The sequence below is a fragment of the Limanda limanda genome, chromosome 11, assembly GCF_963576545.1.
Source record: "Limanda limanda chromosome 11, fLimLim1.1, whole genome shotgun sequence".
In the NCBI taxonomy this organism is placed as follows: domain Eukaryota; kingdom Metazoa; phylum Chordata; class Actinopteri; order Pleuronectiformes; family Pleuronectidae; genus Limanda; species Limanda limanda.
This window is the reverse complement of record NC_083646.1, coordinates 15,151,879-15,173,505: the sequence shown is the minus strand read 5'-3', so window position 1 is coordinate 15,173,505 and position 21,627 is coordinate 15,151,879. Positions and strand designations below refer to the sequence as shown.

The window sequence follows — 21,627 nt, the reverse complement described above, 5'->3', positions numbered from 1 at the left end:
GGATTCTCATGACTCTGTCGGGCTTTATATAACTCCCAGCTGAGGGGTGCACTTTCCCATGTTGTAAGGGGTCAGGAGGCCACCCTCTAAGCACTGTGACAGTTGTGTTTCACACAGGAATTCCAGCCCACTGATGGGGGATCTAAGAGAGCATGAAAGAGGAGCAGAGAACTGTACAGTGTGCATCACTTTAGCTCCCGGTAAACCCTCCGCCCACTGCGCCCTGCACCCCACGGGCAGCTCTCCATGCACCTCTCCCTGTGCTGAGAGAACAAGCAGTGTCTCTGTGAGAGGCAGCCCCCCCCATCCATCCACACACACACACACACACACACACACACACACACACACACACACACACACACACACACACACACACACACACACACACACACACACATACACACACACACTCCCCAGCCCCACTGTCGGTGTGCTGCAAACCAGAAGCCTGAGGCGCAGGGAGCGTGTGGGATGAAGGGATGAGAGAGAAGATCAAAGCAGGAGGCATGAAAAAGCTCAAAGCACACAAGCAAGAGGCACCTCTCTGACCTCCGCCTCACACACAGACACACACACACACACACACACACACACTGAATAGCAGAATGGTCGTCGCCCACCCCGGCCTTCAGTTCCCTCTCATCCAGCAGTCACGTAAAAAGGCAAAGAGGAGAGGGCACGTTGCTCAGGTCGTGTGAGCCTCTCAGCAGATGTTAGGGACCTGCTTGGAACCTGAGACCTGGAGCGATGCCTCCTGTTGGTGCCAGACCTTGCTTTCTCAAACTTTAACATACCATTTGCATCTTCCTGCTTTAAAAATGCTCTTTATTTTAATGTATGGATGTTTTAAATTGGTATTATATATAGCTGATGCAATGAGAAAAGATAAAAATTTAAAAAAAAAACATTTCAATTGAAGAAAACTGTTTCAAAAGAAAGCAGGAGACTATCTAAAAAAAGGTTTAGTCATCTGTGGGGTTGCTTCAAACTCACACAGATTATGGATGTGTCTGGACTGCAGCACATGAAAGGCTCTGCTAAAAGGCTTTAATAGATCTCTACGTGGAGATTTATCCCCTACCTCGGGCAAAGGCTTACTCAGAATAGAAAAGGAAGTTCAGGCAGTTCAGGAAAGAATACAATAAAAACGTTCTCAAACAAGATGAAGAAACGGAAAAAAATAGAATCCCATGATCTGGAAACGGGTGTGAATTTATGGGTTTGTGCCTTTTTTGTATTTATCACACTTGGAGTAAAGCACCATCTCTTTGCCTGATTCTCGAGGGCGTCAGAAGGTCGCAGCAAAGTTCATCGTCAGCATGCGGTGACCCCAGTTTTACCTGCTCACGGATGAAGCTGTGAGTTTAGGTTTGGTAATGAGCGTGGTCAGACTTGTGAGCTACCTTGGCCCCCGAGGATCCTCTCTCCATTATTCATGAGTCCTCAGGTTGGACCCTGGGAACAAGCTGAGCGAGGCCCTGTGTCAATACGAAACACTGGCCGCCACAATGGGCTCTGCCTCCAACTACACTGTTGACAGACACCAACACAAAGGCGCTGAAAGGGGTCCCCCTCCGTTCTCACACACACCGAAGAATGAGTCAGTGTGCTGCTGGTCAGAGCTGTGTTTGTACAGTATATACAGCTTTTGTCCACGGCCACTGTTCTCCCATCAATGGGGGCTGAAGTGTTGATGAAAACCAGGAGGAAAGGACTTCTCTGTGGCTGCCAGCGAGAGTTCATGTTCATTAGATGGGCTCCACGCCTGCTGGACGCCACCTGTATGTACACAGAGAAACCCCGGGTGACAGAACAAGACGTAATCGGCTTATTGGTCCGGTAAACAACATTCCAAGATATACATCACGGGCCCGACCTCTTTGACCAGCACATCATCGCAGCCTGTCATTGGAGTTAATGAATGATGAATGCTTGTGGACTGTGAAATCAAATATCGCAGCCATGTGACAGTCGCATTAAGATCCTCGTCTGAGGCAGATGCTTATTCCAGTTTATGGTTTTTCATAATGACAGCGGAATTTGCATAACACATAAAGCTCAGTTCTGCTGCGACAAAAGGGAGAATCCATCTTTTTAAAGGGTCGTCAAGTAAATCATATCACGGAGAGTTTACTGAATAATAATAGAAACGTTTTAAAAGTTAGACGTATTGGGACAAAGCCCGGTGTCGTGGAGACTCGTGAAGCAAACAGAATGTTTTCTTGTGTGATCTCATCGTAGAATAAAAATGGGACCTCGGGGGAGATTTCACTGCAGCTATACACACTGTCAGCAGCTCCATTATATAACCAGAAGAGCTCTGCTGTTTCTGTTTGAGCTGTTTCTGGCCTGTGATAGAATACAAATGTTTTGGTAAGGTAAGGTGCCAAATGTCATCATCTCCAACCAAAGGGCTTTTTTTTATTCCACCTGTTAATCCAGAAAAGGAATCACAGGCTACCATACGGTTCATTTTCAGTGTACGGACATCATTCATCTAATGCATAATATACAGCCTGCATGTCTCCTGGTGCAGGTATTTAAACCATTTTCTATTGAACCTCACTTCATCTTATTGTGTCCTGGCTTTTTTGCTTCGAAAAACTCTACAAAACTTGCAGGCTGAGATAAAATAGGTTAAATAGATTTTATAAAACACCATGTTACTCCCACATAATGTCTCAAAAGATTAAAATATGAAAGTAGTGTACGGGGGGGGGGACGTCAGAGAGGGATGTGATGTCTCAACCCGTTTTACTCGACAGAGGAGAAATGTCACAGGGAACTCATCTGACCTGAATCTGATTTGGTCCGAGCATCTCCAATCATTTATGTTTGACTCTTTTCAACTTTAATATCCTTGAAACAGTCATTAGCATTAGCTGGTGTAGCTCTTATATCAACTCAACAGAAAACTAAAGTATTCATGAAATAAAGATGTATAGGCTGGTTCTATAAATGTTATTGTTGAATGAACAAACCCCTAAAGCTAACTGCATGTTGTTCATTGTTCTGGCTTTTACAGAGAGGATTTAGATTGAATTGATTTATTAATGACAACTCATGTATTATACAGTGGTACAGAGTTTGTACTTGTTGACCCCAGAACAAATTGTCTTATTATATACAAACCTTGAGCCTGATTAGTATAAAACCTTGAGTAACAGAACAAGACAAATTTGATCTTTTTCAATTTTGTATGTCTGGTTTTGTTTTAAATCCAATTCAACTTTAATTCAGTTGCTGAAAGGCATGCTTATGATTTTGAGTGGCTCATGTTTTCAAATCCTATTGTAATGTGTGGCTGTAACCATTGGTAGGCAGTATTACGAAATATAATCAAGTAAGTAATTGTAACACAAACATTTTTAAACTCTATACTTTTGCTAATTTTATCAATTTTATCAAGGATTAAACACATGTTCAAATTGATCAAAACATACTGTTTAAAAAGAAATGCAAGAAAAACAGATACATATCCAAAAGAAATTTCCAGTTTCAAAGAATTTCCATTTCAACATTTGGTTTTGGAAAAGTCTGCAACATTTATTATCGCCCACAGTTATCAACAATAGTTAATCTGCTTTCCGCTGGCGCCATCTACTGGTTAAAGTAAAGGACTCAGCCAAAGCAGGAGTGATGTGTGGCAGCAGAGGGTATCACAGTGTGTGTTATATTTTAACAAGTACTCCAGAGATATAAGGTCATTCATTTTCAATATTGAACAATCTGATATTTTTTTCTATGAATCAACCCATAAAATGACAGTAAATAGTGAAAACCACCTGTTATAATTCCCTACAGTCCTCAGATTTCTGTTTTTATGTGACCAACATGAATGGAAACAGCAAATATTTATCTTTTTATGGGAAGTTATCAAATGAATTGTTGATCATTTGATCAGCTAACCGAGTAATTCATCAACCATGCACCCTGTAGATTTACCATACACTAAAGAATGTGTGTGTAGAAGTGTTAATGGGTTTTTCTTTTTTAATGTTTATTTCATTGATATGTTTAATGTTAATGTGATTATTTATCATGACTTATCCAATTTGAACAGGAATGGAACAGGCAATGTTGGCACCCTAGGCGAGATTTCAAATTAGCGCCCCCCAACATACACATGCAAACTGTCCTGCATCCACAATAACTTTTGGACTGTATACAGATGCACACACAGGCAGACAAAATTGTAAGCTATAAAAAAACAATCAAAATATATAACAAAAAATATAAAGTGTCTGAAATCAGCTGTACTGATAGCATATCATATCAGCATTAAAATTGGCAGGATTTCAATCATCTATTAATTGCAAAATATATTAAATTTAAATAAATTAAATATAAAAAGAGAAAAAAGAAAAATTAAATTAAATGAATAAAAATTAAAAAATGTAAAAAAAAAAAAAACCTGCGCGCGCAATTCCTGCGCAATGGGCTTCTGAGCAGGATGTGCGCAGTGGGCTTCTGAGCAGGATCTGAGCAGGATGTGCGCAATGGGCTTCTGCGCGGGATGTGCGCAGTAGGTTTCTGCGCATGATTTTTTAAAATTTAATTTAATCTAATTTTTTTATTTTATTTAATTTTTTTTTTTTATTGATTAATTTGAAATGGTTATGCTTCATTTTTGTTTTTAAATTTACATATTATTAGATATGTATGGGCGAGGAAATGAGGCGGACCGCTTTTCGTGGCGCTTCTACCTCCGGTGCGTCCAGGGGTTAGAGGATGATGGTGTGACGTTAATATATTGTTTTACATTGCATGTGTCACGTCATGATAATTCAGTCTCTTGTGCCGCCCTCTCTGTCGCCTGTACCAGGAGCCGCCCCTGCATGTGTACAGTAATGCACCGTCCCTGTGGCTGCTGCAGGGACGTGGAGCTGTGGTTGTCGCAGCTCCTCCTGCTGCAGCTCCTCCTGCAGCACCTCCTCCTGCTGCACCTCCTCCTGCAGCAGCTCCTCCTGCAGCAGCTCCTCCTGCACCACATCCCATCATGTGAGTGCAGCTCTCTGCTCCATCGCCCCTGCAGTTCACGCTGAGGTCAGCAGGGCTAAACTCGCCATCTCAGCTCCCATCACAGAAACCTGATTTTTCAAGACGCACCCCCTCCCTCCCCTAATCAGCCCGTTGCCGTGGCAACGGCAGCAGCGCTTGCTGCGGATTTGGCGGAGGCGGGTCAGGCGCGTGCGCGGCAAGCCTTTAAATGTGACGTGTTCCGCGCGCGTCGGCCTCCTCCCTCGCTGCACCGCTGGAACGTGTTGGTGCTGCAGACCTGAACTCCTCCATCATGGTTGATCAGTTTGTTGGAACCTGGACTCTGTCCACCAGCGAGAACTTCGATGACTACATGAAGGCCATCGGTGAGATCGAGTCACTTGGTTCATGGTGTTATGAGGATGTGTTGCATGGTTGTGGGTCCGCAGCGGGAACGTGGATCAGTTAATGAACAGTTGCAATTTGACAAAGTCGCATCAGTGTTAACGAGCCTCGTTGTTTCTAAGGTGTGGGCTTCGCCACCCGGCAAATGGGCAACATGGTGAAACCCAACCTGGTGTTCAGCGTGGACGCTGGAGTTGTTACAATAAAGTCTGAGAGTACTTTCAAGAACACAGAGATGAAGTTCAAGATGGACGAGGAGTTCGATGAGTCCACCGCCGACGGACGGCAGACCAAGGTAGGTCCTGCTCCTCTGTGCTCCCTCTCTACCAGCCTCGTTTGAGGAGAAGAATCTCGTTTCTTTGACTAAATCAAACGTGCTTTCAGACCACCTTCAGTTTTGACAACGGCAAACTGGTGCAGACACAGACGTGGGATGGAAAGACCACGACACTGGAGCGGGAGATTCAAGATGGAAAGCTGACAGCTGTGAGTCATTGTGTTGCTCCTGTAGTTTGTAGGGTTTTCTGACCCTTGTTTGAACGTGGGTGTGGATTTCTGACAAGTGGTTTAGATTTTTGATCGTCTCCTTGACTTGTAAGATTTCTAACATTTGAATCTTGTCTCCACAGAAATGCATCATGGGGGATGTTGTCGCGATGAGGATCTATGAGAAGGTTTAATTTGAGCCTCTGTTTCCACAACACCAAATGCACTGAGATGATGAAATAAAAGTCTGATCTGTGATAAATAAGTGTTTCTTTGTTGGGATGCATGTGAGGTTGTGTGGGTTTAGCATTGGTCAGTGCCTGGCATATCTATTTCTGTATAGTCAATGGACCACTTTACTCTTTAGGGTCTTTTCACTGCAGACTTTGACTTCTCATTGAATGAAAAGCAGCTACTGATAATGAGTGCTTTGTTAGGATTAAGTTTCCCAGTAAGATGGAACGCCAGAGTAGAAAAAAACATCACCCATGAGACTAAAGCAGCTTAATGGAATTTGGCGGTCTTAAATTTACACCGGTGCTTCTCCTGACTCTTTAAAGTCTAAAATTAATCTTTGCAGAATTTATGGGGCAGATTATTTTTTTTCAGAATTCCTGAAATGACTTTCAAGCAACAGACCTGATGCCACAAAAGCTCTAAAGGTAAAACAAATCAGGAGGTCTCAAATTAGATATTTAACTTGCAAATCTTTTAAAATGTATTTGAATGCTAATGCAAAACTTCTCCAGGCAAACTAGCATGTCCAGCCTCTTGTAAGAAACCCCCTGACCGTGTCCAAGTCATGCCTCTAATCTGAGTGGACACTGGGGGGTTGTACAAAGGCCTTTTGTTCAAATAAGAAACGGCAGCAGGTCCCCCATATCAGAGCAGCCCTCCTAATGACTAGGAGGTGGGAAGGCCAAATCCCTGCTTGGGGTTAGAGTAGTGACCTCATTTGTACAAGGCCCCTTGTCTTGGATGCACAGACGTGGAGTTCAAGCAAGTGCACCTAATTTGTTTTAATCAGGGTCCTTTGGGGTAGTAGGTTTAGGCCCAAATCCTCCAAAGATTTCCAGGATTTAGTGAATGGCTGTGACCCTGGGTGGTGCTCCGGCAACAAAGAAAACTGACTAATGAAAAGCTGATTCAATGTCTCGAGTGTCACTTTATATACGACCATGCAGATACAGACATTGCTTTAGGCTGGGGACAATGATACACATATTTAAGATTTGGCTTGGCTTAAGAAAGCTGGTCTCCTTTGAAATCAGTTTACGCACAATCACACCATGACTGTGGGCTGATGGATTCTCAGAAATGGTTTGAGTTTTTCTGAGAAGAGTCGGCGAACAAATACGGTATGAATTATTTTATTGTTCTAGCCTTAAAAACACAAATTGGTTATTAAATTAATAACACAGCAAACACATAACGGATTGCCCCAGATCGTATCTGTTTAAGTCTGGCCATCAGAGGGCCTCAAACCTCAAGCTATAATTGTTTTTCGCTCCAGGCTGCAGTAATGGTCTAATCACTGGGCTGATCACTAATTGGCAATAACCACTGCTGGAGGTGAACTCATTCAGATATGATTTAATATCACATGAGACGTATTAATTCCTCATTTAAATGATTAGATAAGATGAACTTGATGACCCCATTGACAGACTCTCACTGCAGCATTCATTGTGCAGAATTGCCCCCCCCCCTGTGGGTGATTGGAGTAATTGCAGGGACTGAATGGACAGTACCACTGTGTCCTAATACGTAGGGGAGTCACATTTAGTCTTGAACTGGACAAACGTGTCCTGGGACTCTGTCTGTCCCAAAAAACACACGGTTTATTTTTGTTTATTATTTCCCCAAGCATTTAAATTTCTTAAAACATCTTTTGAATCAAGTATAAAGTTTACTCCGCAGTTAACACGTCTGCGTCCAGACTATCCCGGAAGAGGTTGTCCGTGACGCTGCGCCATCATGAAACATGGCTGACGAGAAAAACACAAACATGGGAGTGGACAGAGGAGAGAGGAAACCGTGTTCGAGCCGAGCCGAGCCGCCCGGAGAAGAAGCTCCTCGGCGGACAGAGCCCCGGGGCAACATGGCGGGGGAGAGCCGCGCCACGGCGGAGTACTGCGAGCAGCTGCAGGCCTGGATGTGGCAGTACTACACCGGCTATGTGACCTGGCAGAGCTGGCTGGCAGCGTCAGCCATGTCCTACCCGCAGTATTTACACTCATCCGGCGGGACAGCGGCGTCCTCCGTCGATTTCATGTCCCCGCACTGGTACAACAGTCCGTTCGCTCTCCCGCTGTCTCCTCACCCAGCGACCGGGACCTCGCCGAGTGGAGGCCGGGCAGGGGAGGCTGCAGGCCGGGCAGCAGCAGCCGGGCAACCGCTGCAGCAGCCGCAGGAGAACGGAAACCCACCGAGACCAGGTAGAAACCACTGGTTACAGATGTCTGCTGGTTGTCTCATGGCTCAGTGTAAACATGTCTCAGTGTCAACATGTCACAGTGTCAACGTGTCTCAGTTCAAACTCGAAGCACGTTGAGTCTGTGCTCATCACATGAAATGCGATTTAGAAAGAAACTTGACCAGACAATCACAGCTTCCTCACTATCAGTAGTTAGAGCATTCTACCAGAAGTTTGTGGACACCCCTGTCTGTTCCTTTGGCCTCATGGGTTGAGTTAGATATAAAAACCTTACAGGAGAATGCCAATGTTCTGGTATACGATCACATTATACACAGTGGTGTTGCTACATCTCTGTGGCCACAGATTGAGTAAGGCCTGTCCTGTTTCACCATGGGAATCCATCCATGCACAATGAAGAAATGAGACAGAGTCTGTGTGAAAGAACTCGACTTGTTGAGTTCAAATTGAATGTTATTGACAACCAGGTTAGTCCAAGTACCTCCTGCTCATAGCCAGGGATATAATTCTATCAAATTTTTAATCCTCACGTACACTACAAACTGTTTCCTGACTTACAATTTCAAACGGTGCAGTGTCTGTAAATTCCCCCCAGGTGAAGCCATGCCAAATATCCAGAAAAACACTCCAAGGACATTATGACCTCAGTAGCTGAAGGTAGTAACGACACCTTTGAGATGAAATGGAACACTTGACTGTGAGACACAGTTTATCACCCGAACCCGCCCATGACTGAATGAGAGCAAATCTGTGCAGCCTGGATTCAAAGTCTTCAGGAAAGCTTTTCCTAGAAGAGTGGAGCCTTTTGAATAACGGTGTCAACGATCGTGCACGTTAGGGTTCGTACTCATTTGACTTGAGCTTTTTCTTTTTCTAATTCCTTTCCCCAGGTCGAGAGTTTAACATTCCTTCGCCGCTTCAGAGACTCCTGGCTGAGATGGTGGATTTCTTCATTTTGTTTTTCATCAAAGCAACCATCATCATTAGTATTATGCACCTCAGTGGAATCACGTGAGTACAATAAATGCATGTTAGCAGTAGAGGTGGTAAAATCAATCAATCAATCAAATTATATTTGTATAGCCCATATTCACAACTCACAATTTGTCTCATAGGGGTTTAACATTGTGACACATCCTCTGTCCTTAACCCTCAACGAGAGTAAGGAAAAACGACTAAAAACCCTTTTAACAGGGTAAAAATACGTAGAAACCTCAGAGAGAGCCACATGTGAGGGATCCCTCTCCCAGGACGGACAGAAGTGCAATAGATGTCAAGTGTAGGAAAACATCATCAAGATAAAGGCTTTTGCTGCAGTCATAGTCTATGGTCAGCAGCCAGCAAGATCATGATCCACCATCAAGATCGGATGCCACTATAGTCCACAGTCATGATGACGTATTTCTTTTTAATTCAGTTTGGAAAAAATGGTATTGCAACTCGAAGTGGTCTTTTGGTTAAGTATCATTCACTTAGGGCACTTTCACACCTACCTGGTTTATTCCCAACGGAAATAACAGGTCTAAAGAGGTGTTCCTGATTTGATCAAACTGAATCCTGGTTTGGTTTGTTTGCAGTGTGAAAAAGAGGCAGACGTGGCTCACAGTGTTGCTTTTTGTCTTCTAACAACGTCAGACGCACTCTTGACTACAAAACAATGTAAAGTACAGAGTGTGTTATCCAAAAATCTTCAGTGTGCTCCTGAAATTTCAATTTGGAATCAAAACGGACTGGATCATATGTAAACAATATAACCAGGACAGACAATACAAGCTCGGTTCACACTCTCAGGTTTGAAATCGTCCTTAACAACATTTGTCATTTTCCCTTCAGGGATGTTTCCAAGTTTGCAATGCATTTCATCGTGGAAGAAATAGATGAGGACACGTCGATGGAGGAGCTCCAGAAAATGATGCTTGTGGCACTTGTGTACCGGATATTAGTGTGTCTCTATGAGGTGAGCACTCATAAACTGTATGTAATGTGAGACAATACAGTGGCATCAGCCTCAACTATCTAATGTTCCTCTATATAATGTTCAATAGTATTAAATCTCCTTCATCTGTCCCTCTCCAGGTCGTGTGTATCTGGGGAGCAGGAGGAGCCACTCCAGGGAAGTTTCTCGTTGGACTCCGGGTCGTTACATGTGACTCATCAGTTCTGGTTCAGCCTAACAGGGTGCACGTAGTGCCAGCAACTAACGTCTCTCTGTCTGCGTGAGTAGTTCATTACTAATATTGTCCTTCAGCAGTTTAATAATAAATAAAACCAGCCTCACATCTTGTACTGTAACAACCGTCTCTGTGTCCCTCGACAGATCAACCGTCAGAGCCTTGAACAAGAACTTTTCTATCGCCTTCTTTTTCCCGGCCTTCATCACACTTCTGTTCTTTCAGCACAACCGGACTGTGTATGATATGGTAGCTGGTACAATAGTTGTCAAGCGCTCCAGGGCCAGATGACGCTGAAGAGCCGCCCACAGAAGAACGGTACAGTGATGCTGAGCAGGCACTGTGTGATGATGGTCTTTGAGAAAAGCCAGCAGAACTCCTCAGACGCTGCACTGTCCAGGTCTGACCACGCAGCAGCAATCGAGAAGCTGGCAGAGAGATTGATGCTCATCAATATGAACTATTTTACTTTCCTACAACTTTGGTTTGTCTCTGACACACACTGTATTTATGTCTACATGCCACTTTCAGAATTTGTTCCTGTGCCAAAGTTTGTCTCCACCGAAGACAAGAATACGCTTTTCAATAACACAAGATTTGCCTCTTTTTACAAGCTCTTGCAAACTGAGGGTGAATGTCTTGTATCGCACAGTATTTAAGTTAATAATAGTGCAAACGTGAGATTATTCCTGCAGTATAACTTTGCATTGAAAACTGACACAAGAGTTGTGTAGTCAGACTTTTGGAGTTGATGCATTGTGCTCAGCTGCTGTAAAACTCTGGTTTAAAGGGACATTTAAATTAATTGAAAGGAAAACCTGAGCACAAGTACTTTTCACACGCATGTGTGCGACTGAAAGAAAAATATGTATTATATATTTTATGTGATTAACCCCTTTTTTTTGTTTTGCATTTAACAAGATTAAATGAAACCACCACTAATTATTACCTGCATGATGAGATGTCTTTCAGCTGTTTGTTGGCAGTTTGATAATTCTTCTGTTTTGATACTAATTCAGAGGCCACAGTGTGTTTTCTGAACTAAAAATGCATTGACTCATTAATGTTACAATACTGTTTGCTTAATGTAATGAGGGCATTCTGGCATCAAAAAGTATTCAGACTCCTGCACCTTTTGCACACTTTGTACACTTTCAGTCCGAGGAGGTTTTCATCAATGCTTGTTTGTTATTTTGCAGAGGGGTGGGTTTGTCATCACCTCAGGAGAAACCCATTGACTTTTTATGTGGATACAGGGGGCGGATACAGGATTTTCCCTTTCTTTAACATTGTGTTTTTCATAATCTTTGTTGATTTCTCTAAGGAGAATTCATGAAATTTGAGAAAAATACAAATCAGCCATGTCTAGGACAGATATTTATCTTCACTATTTGGTTAAGATCCAAATAGAAAGCATCTAGTGAATTTAAATCTGTTTTCATAAGGGGACCATTGGGCCTTGGCAGGACTATGAACTCTACATAGGGTTTCCTTCCATATCTCTACACTCAGTAATCCATGATGAAAGCGTGAAAACACAACTCAAAGTCCGTTCCAAGATACTTGGTCCCTCTGGCAGCAATTACAGCCTCAAGTCTTCTTGGGGAACTCTACAAACTTGTCTCACCTATATTTGTAAAGTTAGTTTCATTCTTAACTGCAGATCCTTTCAGGCTCCGTCTGAGTGGATGAGAAGTGTCTGAACTGCTGTCCTCATGTTTATGTTTCGGCTTTATCTGGGCCACTCAAGGACAGACAGACTTGTCCCCAGAGCCAGTACAGTGTTGTCTTGGGTTTACGATTGTTGTCATGCTAAGGGTGAATCAGCCACAGTCTCAAGTTGTTTACACTCTGTAGGAATCTTTCTATGAACCCATTCTTTTGAATTATCTATTTGATCTTTTGAGAGAAGAGGAAATTCTAAAAGAAACACATAAAAGTAATCGTCTTCTTACTTGCTTGAGTTTGGCTCCACCTAGTGTATACTAGTTGATCAAATACACATTTTCACATGATGTACCAAGGAGGATAAGTCCACTGCATTGTTGTATATCCTCCTTTATCAGCACAGAAAATCAACCACGTCATCTTTCGTGGACATGAATAATTCTTTACTAAATATAAGAAAACCCCAAACTGTTCCACTGCTTTTTAAGTGGCTCTCCTCTTTTTTTTTTTTCCTCTCCAGTTTTCTGTCAGGTCCCATGTACTTTGGGACTGTGGAAGCTCCAGTTGTTGGCGAGTGTTGACGTGGTGATTGTGTTAGACCCACTAAGTGGCAGCTTCAGCTGACAGCCACAGATGGTGCTCGCAGATTACAGTGACCTCCCCCCAAATGCTGCTGCCATGCACCATGCCATTACTGTAGGTAATGGAATAATATATCTCATTGACGTGAAGAGCTTTACCGGGGACCAGAAGGAAATGTAGGCACAAACTACCCGCCAGCATAACTGTACTGTTTAGTGAATAGTGTGGCTCATACAGTCACATTCTATTGGCACAGCTCCATTTAGAGTTGAGGCATGTTCGTAATTAGTTTTTGTGTCAATATACTCTGGATCGCTTCCAAAGACAACGTGCAAGAAGAAGAAAAAAGGGAGAAACCTTTTAGCAGAATTTATGACAACTGTATTAAGCTATTTTATCTTACAATAAATGCCCTCACGCCTTTAGTGAATAAATCAATGCCAATCAGTTATTAATAAAACAATTTAATACAATTAAAGAAAGTTAATTTGTTTAGCTATAAATAGGAATCCTAATGTGGCTCTGATAATAGCAGGGATAGAATTGATTACTGCCGTGAAGACTATACGAAGATCAAATATTATCCAAGACTTACAATGGCATTAGTCTACTCTTCAATTCACACTGTCCGTGGTTTGATGGCGAGCTTGATAAATCGTGTTCCTATGCTGACACATGGCGCGCCATACGCTATGGAGCTGGTGAAGAGTCCAGCAGGCAGCATGGAGGACTCACAGCTCTCTCTGACGCGTGTGTGTGTGTGTGTGTGTGTGTGTGTGTGTGTGTGTGTGTGTGTGTGTGTGTGTGTGTGTGTGTGTGTGTGTGTGTGTGTGTGTGTGTGTGTGTGTGTGTGTGTGTGTGTGTGTGTGTGTGTGTGTGTGCGTGTGCGTGTGCGTGTGCATCCACACACACACACACACACACACACACACACACACACACACACACACACACACACACACACACACACACACACACACACACACACACACACACACACACACACACAGAGCAGCAGGCTCCAGGTGTTTGGAAGTCGTGGAAAGGTGGTGTGGGGTGAAAAGCTGCCCACTGTTGCTGTCGTTTCTCCCTCTGTGTCTGTGCCTGTTGGTTTTCCTCTCAAGTGGAGTCAGTAATTACAGGCTTCTGGGTTCTGGCTGAATGGAGAAAGGGGCTGCTGATGAAGAGGAGACGAATGCCCTCTCTGACACCAGGAATGTTTATATATATATTACATTAATTTGCACACATACTTTCCTTTTTTGTCATTTTTCAAGGACTTTAATCATAGAATGCACAGATGATCAACATTACAGCTCCAAAAAGTGAAGTAAAAGCATCTTGATCGCCTCCTTGTGGCTGGCTTCAGTACAGGTCATGAACCCAGCCTTCTCCGTGTTAGTAGATAGGACATGGACCAAACTAAAAAGTCAAAGTACATGTTGAATACATTTTTCTCAGAGATGGTATCTGTCCTCTTGGATGTGGGCATCATTACAGCTTGATGGATTTACAGCCTTTTATCATGTTTCTATTGTGAATACACTCATTTCTAACATAGTGAACACATGAGTGTGTCTGATAAGAAAACTACTTTTTGACAGAATAGAACAATTACCTGTACTCTAATTTTTGTCACTGTACTCTTCATTTCAATGATCTAAAAATAGACTTGACTATCAGGTGGGCACAAACTCACTGAAAAAAAATTCATATCATTCTGACATGACATAACATCAGGTCTCTGGGTGTTTTTGTATTTTTGAATACTGTTTTGCTTAAGGCAGCAAGAAGCTTGAGTTGTCAAGACAACCATGGTGGTAGCTTTGGTTACTATAGACAAATCCTGCCTCTTGCTTTCTGTGTACAGTTATACAGTCAAACAGTTATATAGTTAAACAGTTTCAGTTTGTTTAGTTGAGAAACACGTGGACCAGCATGTGTCTGTCTCCTGGTTTCATCAAGAAAAAAACATTTTCTGCTTAGTCACTATAATCTTAAGAGACTGCAATGATTGAGCTTCACTGTTTTTAACTTGGGACATGTTATATTTTCGTTGAATCAGATGTATTATTAATTTAAATAAGTATCACCAGACATTTTTGTCCGAATACAGTAATATTACCGAATAATTAAGCTGGAGGGAACATGATGCACTATTTTCATTACCTCCACCAAGGACGTTCATTCTCACCTTGACCATTTGATTGCTTGTAAGGACAATTTCGCAAAATCTATTGAAAGAATTATAATCAAGGTTTTAAAAAGAAAGTATTAACATACTAAGATTGAATTTCATTTGAATTTTCCACATGATAATTAATGGACCTTGATGAAAAAACACATTCAGGCCTATTTAGGAGAATGAGATGTAATATCATGCACAGTTCCTTCTTGGAGATACACGCTCTACTGAGTGACTTAATTCCTCATGTATTGATCTCTCTTTATCATTATACTATAATTTCCTAATCCACTAGTATAACATAAAATATATTATCATTCAGAACAAGAGAAAAGGACTTGTTTGCGTCCTTAATTAATAAAATTAGATATTTAATTTATCCACCTCTGAACTGCAGCCTGAGTGTGACAGAGGCCAGTCTACTGCCCTCTGTTGTGTGAACCTGGTACTGAACCTACATGTGTGAGGCTTTCACAGAGGTCAGTGAGGTCATTTCAGAAATGTTCAGGTTCCTTGCTCCACCTACAGCTGATAAGAAAGCATGTGTCTGTGTTGAGCACTTTCAACTTTTGCCCCATAATGACTGATGTTCTATTAAATGTCACAGATCATATTACACAGGAAGTTTCTCCTCATTTGTCTTTCCTGTCAAACCCCAGTGAACGTCTTTGGAAACTATGATTAAAAACCAACACCTACTTTGTTTCCTGGCTGCATACTGTGCTCGTGGTAGTTTTTTCTCTCCACTGTTTGGTGTCTTTCTGATTCATTTGGTTCATGTGTTTGAACAGATTCTACCCAATTCCTTCAGTGCCTGAATTCCTCCTCCACAGATCACTCCCACCCAATCCTTCAGTTGCCGATAGTATGTTCCGGAGATGTGCGTAAGCAATGGCTTGCTATTTTCAGCAGAGTGAAAAAAGTCTTGGCACTTGGACTCGGATGAAATCTGTTTTGTCCTGGTAAATTTGGCTTTCACCAAATGCACGGTATGAGACAGAGTCACAGAATTCAGTTTAATGGTGTCCTGCAGTAACACCACAACCATTTGGCTGAGACGCATGGTTTCTTGACTCATCTGTTTGCTGTGTATCATAAGTAATCGGTTTTCCTTAGCAACAGGGATAGAAAAGATATCTTCTTTTTTGCATTAATCATTTTAATTGAACAGGTTGATGGAGTGATTTTCGATCTGCTCCTCCACACCGAGCAGCCACGGAATCAACCATGAATCACATTACACTCTTAAAGGTCTTGTTGGAAAGATATTCAGGCTCTGAGTTGACATTTCAATCTTTAGACATTTAATCCAAGGACTCTGCTCAAGGTCACTTTGAACTTTTGACTCTATTCAACAATCCCTCCGTTGGAATTAAGCTTCAAATTCACTGACAATCCCTTCAAGATTATAAGGCTCATGTGCACTATATTAACTGATAAAAACAGTCGAATTGAGTGGATAACATAACACCCGAATATGTATTGATGCGCCTGCACCCGGAGAGGTGAGGTCAGTATCACCTGCCTTCTGGATTCGCTGTCCCCTCTGCTCTTTTCACGAACTGCTGAATTCACTGGCTTTCAATAGGCTCTTTCAGTGTGTCATGCTACACCACCATTGAGCTACAGCCACGTTGCCACCCATCTTTCTTAATGGGGACTGGAGCTGTGGAGCTGCCTTGTTGCCATGGCAGCAGGCGCTTTCACATTCTCCCCACATAGCGTGGAGTGTGCATGTTGTTCCCTCCAAACTGGAGCGCGCCACAGTGCAGACAGGTCTGCTCTGAGACAGCAGCCGAGCCGGGGTTATTTACCTCCCGCTCTGATACCAGATTCCCTCTAAATCCCACCACCCACACTCCACTTTCCATTCCCCTCAGTACTAATGCTTAGTGTTTTCCAGCGGCCGCTCACACACACTGAACTTTGCTCCAACATGGAGTTTATAAAACCTTTTCTTCCAGCCTGGTAGGGGCAGCTGTGGCTCAGGAGTGGGTTGTCTACCAATCACAGAGATGGCCGTTCAACACCCACCTGCACCTGTCAGAGTGTCCTCGGAGCAGAGCACACACTGAAGCCCAAACTGCTGCCAATGGCCGGCAGCTTGATGCCATTAGTGTGTGTGTGGACGGGTAAATAAGACTCAGATTGGACATGCTTGGATAGAAACGCTTTATAAAATATGGCCAGACATACTTCAGTTTTCATTAAAGGTCTATCCCCTATATATGACAGAGTTTCTGTTTAATTTGCTCAGTTTATATCTGATGTGATGTCTTTGAAACATGTGTATATTATTTCAAAATGTTTGGGTTCACATGGAAATAACCTATTTTGTTGATTTTTGAAGTGATATAAGTTAATACACCCACTGCAGCAAACCAACACTTAAATGAGGCTTCAGTTCAAGTGTTGATGCCGTAACCTTCTCTTTACAACCCGTGTGTTGTCTTTAGTAATTCACAGCTGATCACATTTGTAGAGATGATTCAGTCTGTGACTCTCCAAACCTGGTGGTAAAACTCAAAGACCTCCGAGCCACAGACTGAGGAGCTGAAAATGAAGCTAAGTGAAGCCTTCAAAGCAGAAGAGGCTATGAAAAGAGATCAAAGTGCTTCCGGCTTGAAGTTTACACTGTCCGAAATGTCGTTAAGAGACGGTAGAAATAAGGAGGTCAAGATGAAGTAAAACAGCATGTCGGCCAGGCAGCAAGGCAAAAGCTAAACCCCCCCACTCGACTGTGAAGGGGCAGCAGGGAGGTTTATTAGACACAGGAGTGCACAGAGAGGGTCTGCATGGAAGAGTCATTAGAGGGAAAAGTCACCTCTGAACTCACAAGACAAAAGTCATCATGTGAAGTAAAACCAACATCTGGATAAACCAGTCTTTTATAGAACAACTGCTGTGGAGAGATGGAGTTGGACACATGGCGGGGGGTGACGATACCTCCTGCCCAGATTTTTGCACATGCCATAATTACTTTTTCACATATTAATTCTGCTGTACTCTCTTTTAGTTTCTTACATGAAAAGGTGCATTTCAACATTTTAGGAAAAGCTCATCTTCAAATGTATGTTTGATGCTTGGTACTTTCCTGTAAAATATTTGGCATCAACCTGTAGCCTGCATGTTAAAGCTTTTATTTCCTTCCTCTTTCCTGTGTCAACATGGGCTGGGCACTTTGATGTGTATGCCACAATGCAAATATTGATTAATCTATTGAGCTTTGAGCTTTTCATTGCGTTATAGGTCAACTGTTATGGTTTGATGAGCTATTTCGTGTTTTTAAATTCTCCAGAACTTCCCCCTTCTGTGATTGTTTATCATAATAAACAATAAAACTTGCTATATGCTATATCCTGTGTAACTCAGCTAATAATTAGCTACACTGCTAATTCATTTCCTAACATTGCTCTTTGCTTCAGATGGAGCCAGAGACAGTGGGTCTGATTGATGATTTAATTTTCTTTCAATAAGGTATGTAATACAATAGGGATGCTTCTTGCGATTTAATTAATTAATGCAATAATTATAATTGATATGATGACTTTATTGATTTATTGATAATGGTTTGGAGTATGAAATGTATAAAAGTAAAAAATATTTAGCTTTTTCAACCTGAAGCATAGTAAGAAAGATGAACTGATCGATCAAATAGCTATTTAATTATTTAAAAATCTAATTTCAAGTTATTTTCTATCAATCAAAGCAATTAATCAAGTAATAATCAACTTTTTCATACAGGTATCAGTATTTTTTTCATCCGTATTTTGTGCGTGTTCTCACTAAAAAAAACAACTTTTCTAAGACCTTAAAAAGTTTTAAACCTGAGAAATGATTCTTCAGGACAAATGTAACGGTATTTTTAACCAGTATTTCAAATGCCACTTTATACTTTTTTACTTTTCAACATTACCCTGGTTAAATTATTTACACTCTACTACAAATAACAGCTGAAGCTATTTGCCACAATTGATAAACTGATCAAATATGATGCATTGTTATTATTATATAAAGGTCCTGCTAACCCAAACAGTTCTTTGATACTACTACTAATTCCATTTTTCTAATACTGCTTTTGTACGTGTAACTTATGTGCAGCTTTGAATATGGACTTTGACTGTTTATAGAGTATTCTTACATTGTAGTACTTCTATTTTAGTGAAGGATCTGAGTGTTTCTTACACCCCTGTCATTATGTTTGTAAGTGGTATTGGTGAAAAGGTCAGAATGTTCCAGGGCGTGTTTGTAAAATCATGAACGAGTTCATTAATGCAAACTATTGTGCAATCGTTCAATTTGCATGAGAGTTTGCATCACACATGCTTCCCTGTGCTCTGTGTGTGTGTTAGTGTGTGAGAGCACGAGTGTTACATGTCTGGACATGTCTGCTGCATGAGAGCCGGCTCACTTGGCCACAGCAGATGTCTGGTGTGGACGCACAGCTGAACACTGGTAATGATGCTTGGATACATTTTCTGCTTTTCGTCCGACACCGAACAGTTCCAAGGTAACATGATTCATCTCTTCACATTTTGAGCTGGGTGAGATCATTGTGGGAAAAAATGTTCCCTCCGAACTTTGCAGCAGCTGCTCTCTTTCTGCTGAAGGCTGCTGTGTTCCAGTGCACGAGTATGAGAGGGCACCGAGAGGCAGAGTGTTTAAAAATGGAGGAATGTGAGCATAATGCAACTGTGGTTTGTAGAATGGCACTGTTGTAAGAACTGCATTACTACTAGTCCCACTTCTACTACTACTACTACTACTACTACTACTACTACTACTACTACTTCTACTACTACTACTACTACTGCAATACTGTTCCTCCTCAGTATATGGTTAATGTTTGTATGATGACATATCTTATTATAGTTTGGAGCTCTCCCTCTCATTACGTGTGCACCACACTGAGGAATGTAACACTTGAGGCACAGCCCTTAGTTGTGGTTGTGTGTGTGTGTGTGTGTGTGTGTGTGTGTGTGTGTGTGTGTGTCCTCAGAACAACAACAACAACCAGGCCAGTCAAACCCCTCCGTCAGGTTGGTCCACAAAGAATCAGCGTCCAATAGATTCCAATAGCATCTGTGAAGCTGTGAACAGAGATTTTACATATTCCTGATCTGTGCTGAAACACTTTCCCTGAGCTCAAATCCAGGGGAACGACTTGGATTGAGACACAAACACATCAGATTTGACTAGGGTTGCAAAGGGGCGGAAAGTTTCCGGTAAATTTCCGGAAACTTTCCGGAAACTTTCCATGGGAAGTTAAGCTCGGGAATTTTGGGAATTAAAAAAAAAAAAAAACAACTACGCAAATTAGACGCTGAGCAATAAAAACATCATTCAAAACTGATTTTAAAGATGTGTTGAATTTCAACCCTCCACTGTGCATTCTGTCGGTTTAAGTACTCTATCTATCTATCTATCTATCTATTTATCTATTCTTCCATCACATGCACAGATAATTCCCAGCATCCTTCACTCTACAGCAGGGCTAGTGAGGCCTGCTGTAGTGTGCAGGACTAGTCTGGTAAGTTTCGATGATATTACTGGGGGAAATATATTAGCATGCTGATTGAGGATTGTTCATCAGTTCATCTAGCCTATTTCCATTCATTTATACATCAATTCTAAAATATGAGTACAGACGATTCCAATTGTTTGGCTAGCTATTTATATCTCTGGCATTGCATTAGTGTTTTTTTACAAACTTTTTTCTCATCTTATTCTACAGAACAATGCCACGTGCACTATCTCATGTGTGGAGACATTTCACCCCATCCAATGTAGAAAGAAAGGCTGTGTACATTTGCAAATACTGTGCAAAGACCTATGTTAAGAATGACACAACAACGCAGAAGCGTATAGTCAAGTGCCCAAAGTTTCCTCAGGGCTCAAATCAGCCTTTGACAAAACAAAATGTTAATATTTATGTCTGTATGTGACAAGGTAAACACAGTTAGTATAAATTACCGGAATACGGGAATATACGGGAATTACCGTTAATTCCCGTATATTCCGGTTAATTCCCATGTAAAGTTTCCAACTTTGAATATTCCCGGAATTTTGTAACCCTAGATGTGACAACAGTCCTTCTCCGGATCTGAACATCTCTGCCCCGTGCACTTGGAGCTGGATTTGTGAGGAAAGCTTCTTTCAGCTCACTCGGCCGACATTAATTCTGACCTTCAACTTAGAGTGAGTCATGTCAAGGCAAGGAAACAGCCATCTCTTGTAGAGGGCTCCATGTCTCACAGGGGGGTTCTGTCCTGATGCCTGTACTGTGCAGGGGACTGTGCAGTTCCTGAGGTTTGCATTGGCCTGGTAGCATCCTTGAAGAAATACGAGTCCCAGTAAGATGAGGCCGTAGCCCTCCTTGGCAGTAAAGACACCCTGCACATGTTTTTTTGTGTGTGCCTCAGATGGAACAGCTGGGGAAACACACCAACTCACTTCAGTGGTTCAGCGAGTGCATGTGTGTGTGTGTGTGTGTGTGTGTGTGTGTGTGTGTGTGTGTTTTATCTAGTGTGTAGATCACATGTGCACTGGATTTATGTCTTTGTCTTGCAGCAGCTGTACGGGAGCTGGAGGATGAGCGGGTGCAGTTAGAGGAGGAGGCTGGAGGGCAGCAGGGAGGCCACGGTGCCAAGTGTCAGTGCCGGAGGTGGGTGGGTTATCAGGGGAGAGATGGGGTGTGTGTCTGTGTGTGT

The 21,627-nt window shown here is 42.2% G+C and overlaps 2 protein-coding genes across 2 annotated transcripts; both read left to right on the top strand.

Annotated features, from left to right (window-relative positions):
* The first annotated feature begins 5,296 nt into the window (after positions 1–5,296).
* Positions 5,297–6,068, top strand: fabp4b (fatty acid binding protein 4b). The gene is made up of 4 exons (XM_061081932.1): positions 5,297–5,369; positions 5,511–5,683; positions 5,773–5,874; positions 6,018–6,068. Exons 1-4 carry the CDS (start codon positions 5,297–5,299, stop codon positions 6,066–6,068), a joined length of 399 nt encoding a protein of 132 aa, XP_060937915.1.
* Positions 6,069–7,858: 1,790 nt separating this feature from the next.
* Positions 7,859–11,649, top strand: LOC133014663 (protein FAM8A1-like). The gene is made up of 5 exons (XM_061081931.1): positions 7,859–8,312; positions 9,202–9,322; positions 10,145–10,268; positions 10,388–10,527; positions 10,629–11,649. The coding sequence occupies exons 1-5, from the start codon at positions 7,859–7,861 to the stop codon at positions 10,771–10,773; spliced, it is 984 nt and encodes a 327-aa protein (XP_060937914.1). The 3' UTR covers positions 10,774–11,649.
* Positions 11,650–21,627: the final 9,978 nt, after the last annotated feature.

What these genes read in the sequence shown, in the direction of transcription:
- fabp4b (XM_061081932.1), top strand. Translation starts at nt 5,297, where the DNA reads ATGGTTGATCAGTTTGTTGGAACCTGGACTCTGTCCACCAGCGAGAAC. An exon ending in CCGACGGACGGCAGACCAAG is followed by an intron (nt 5,684 to 5,772) that starts GTAGGTCCTGCT and finishes ACGTGCTTTCAG; the next exon opens with ACCACCTTCAGTTTTGACAA. An exon ending in AAGATGGAAAGCTGACAGCT is followed by an intron (nt 5,875 to 6,017) that starts GTGAGTCATTGT and finishes TTGTCTCCACAG; the next exon opens with AAATGCATCATGGGGGATGT.
- LOC133014663 (XM_061081931.1), top strand. Translation starts at nt 7,859, where the DNA reads ATGGCTGACGAGAAAAACACAAACATGGGAGTGGACAGAGGAGAGAGG. An exon ending in CGGAAACCCACCGAGACCAG is followed by an intron (nt 8,313 to 9,201) that starts GTAGAAACCACT and finishes TCCTTTCCCCAG; the next exon opens with GTCGAGAGTTTAACATTCCT. An exon ending in TATTAGTGTGTCTCTATGAG is followed by an intron (nt 10,269 to 10,387) that starts GTGAGCACTCAT and finishes GTCCCTCTCCAG; the next exon opens with GTCGTGTGTATCTGGGGAGC.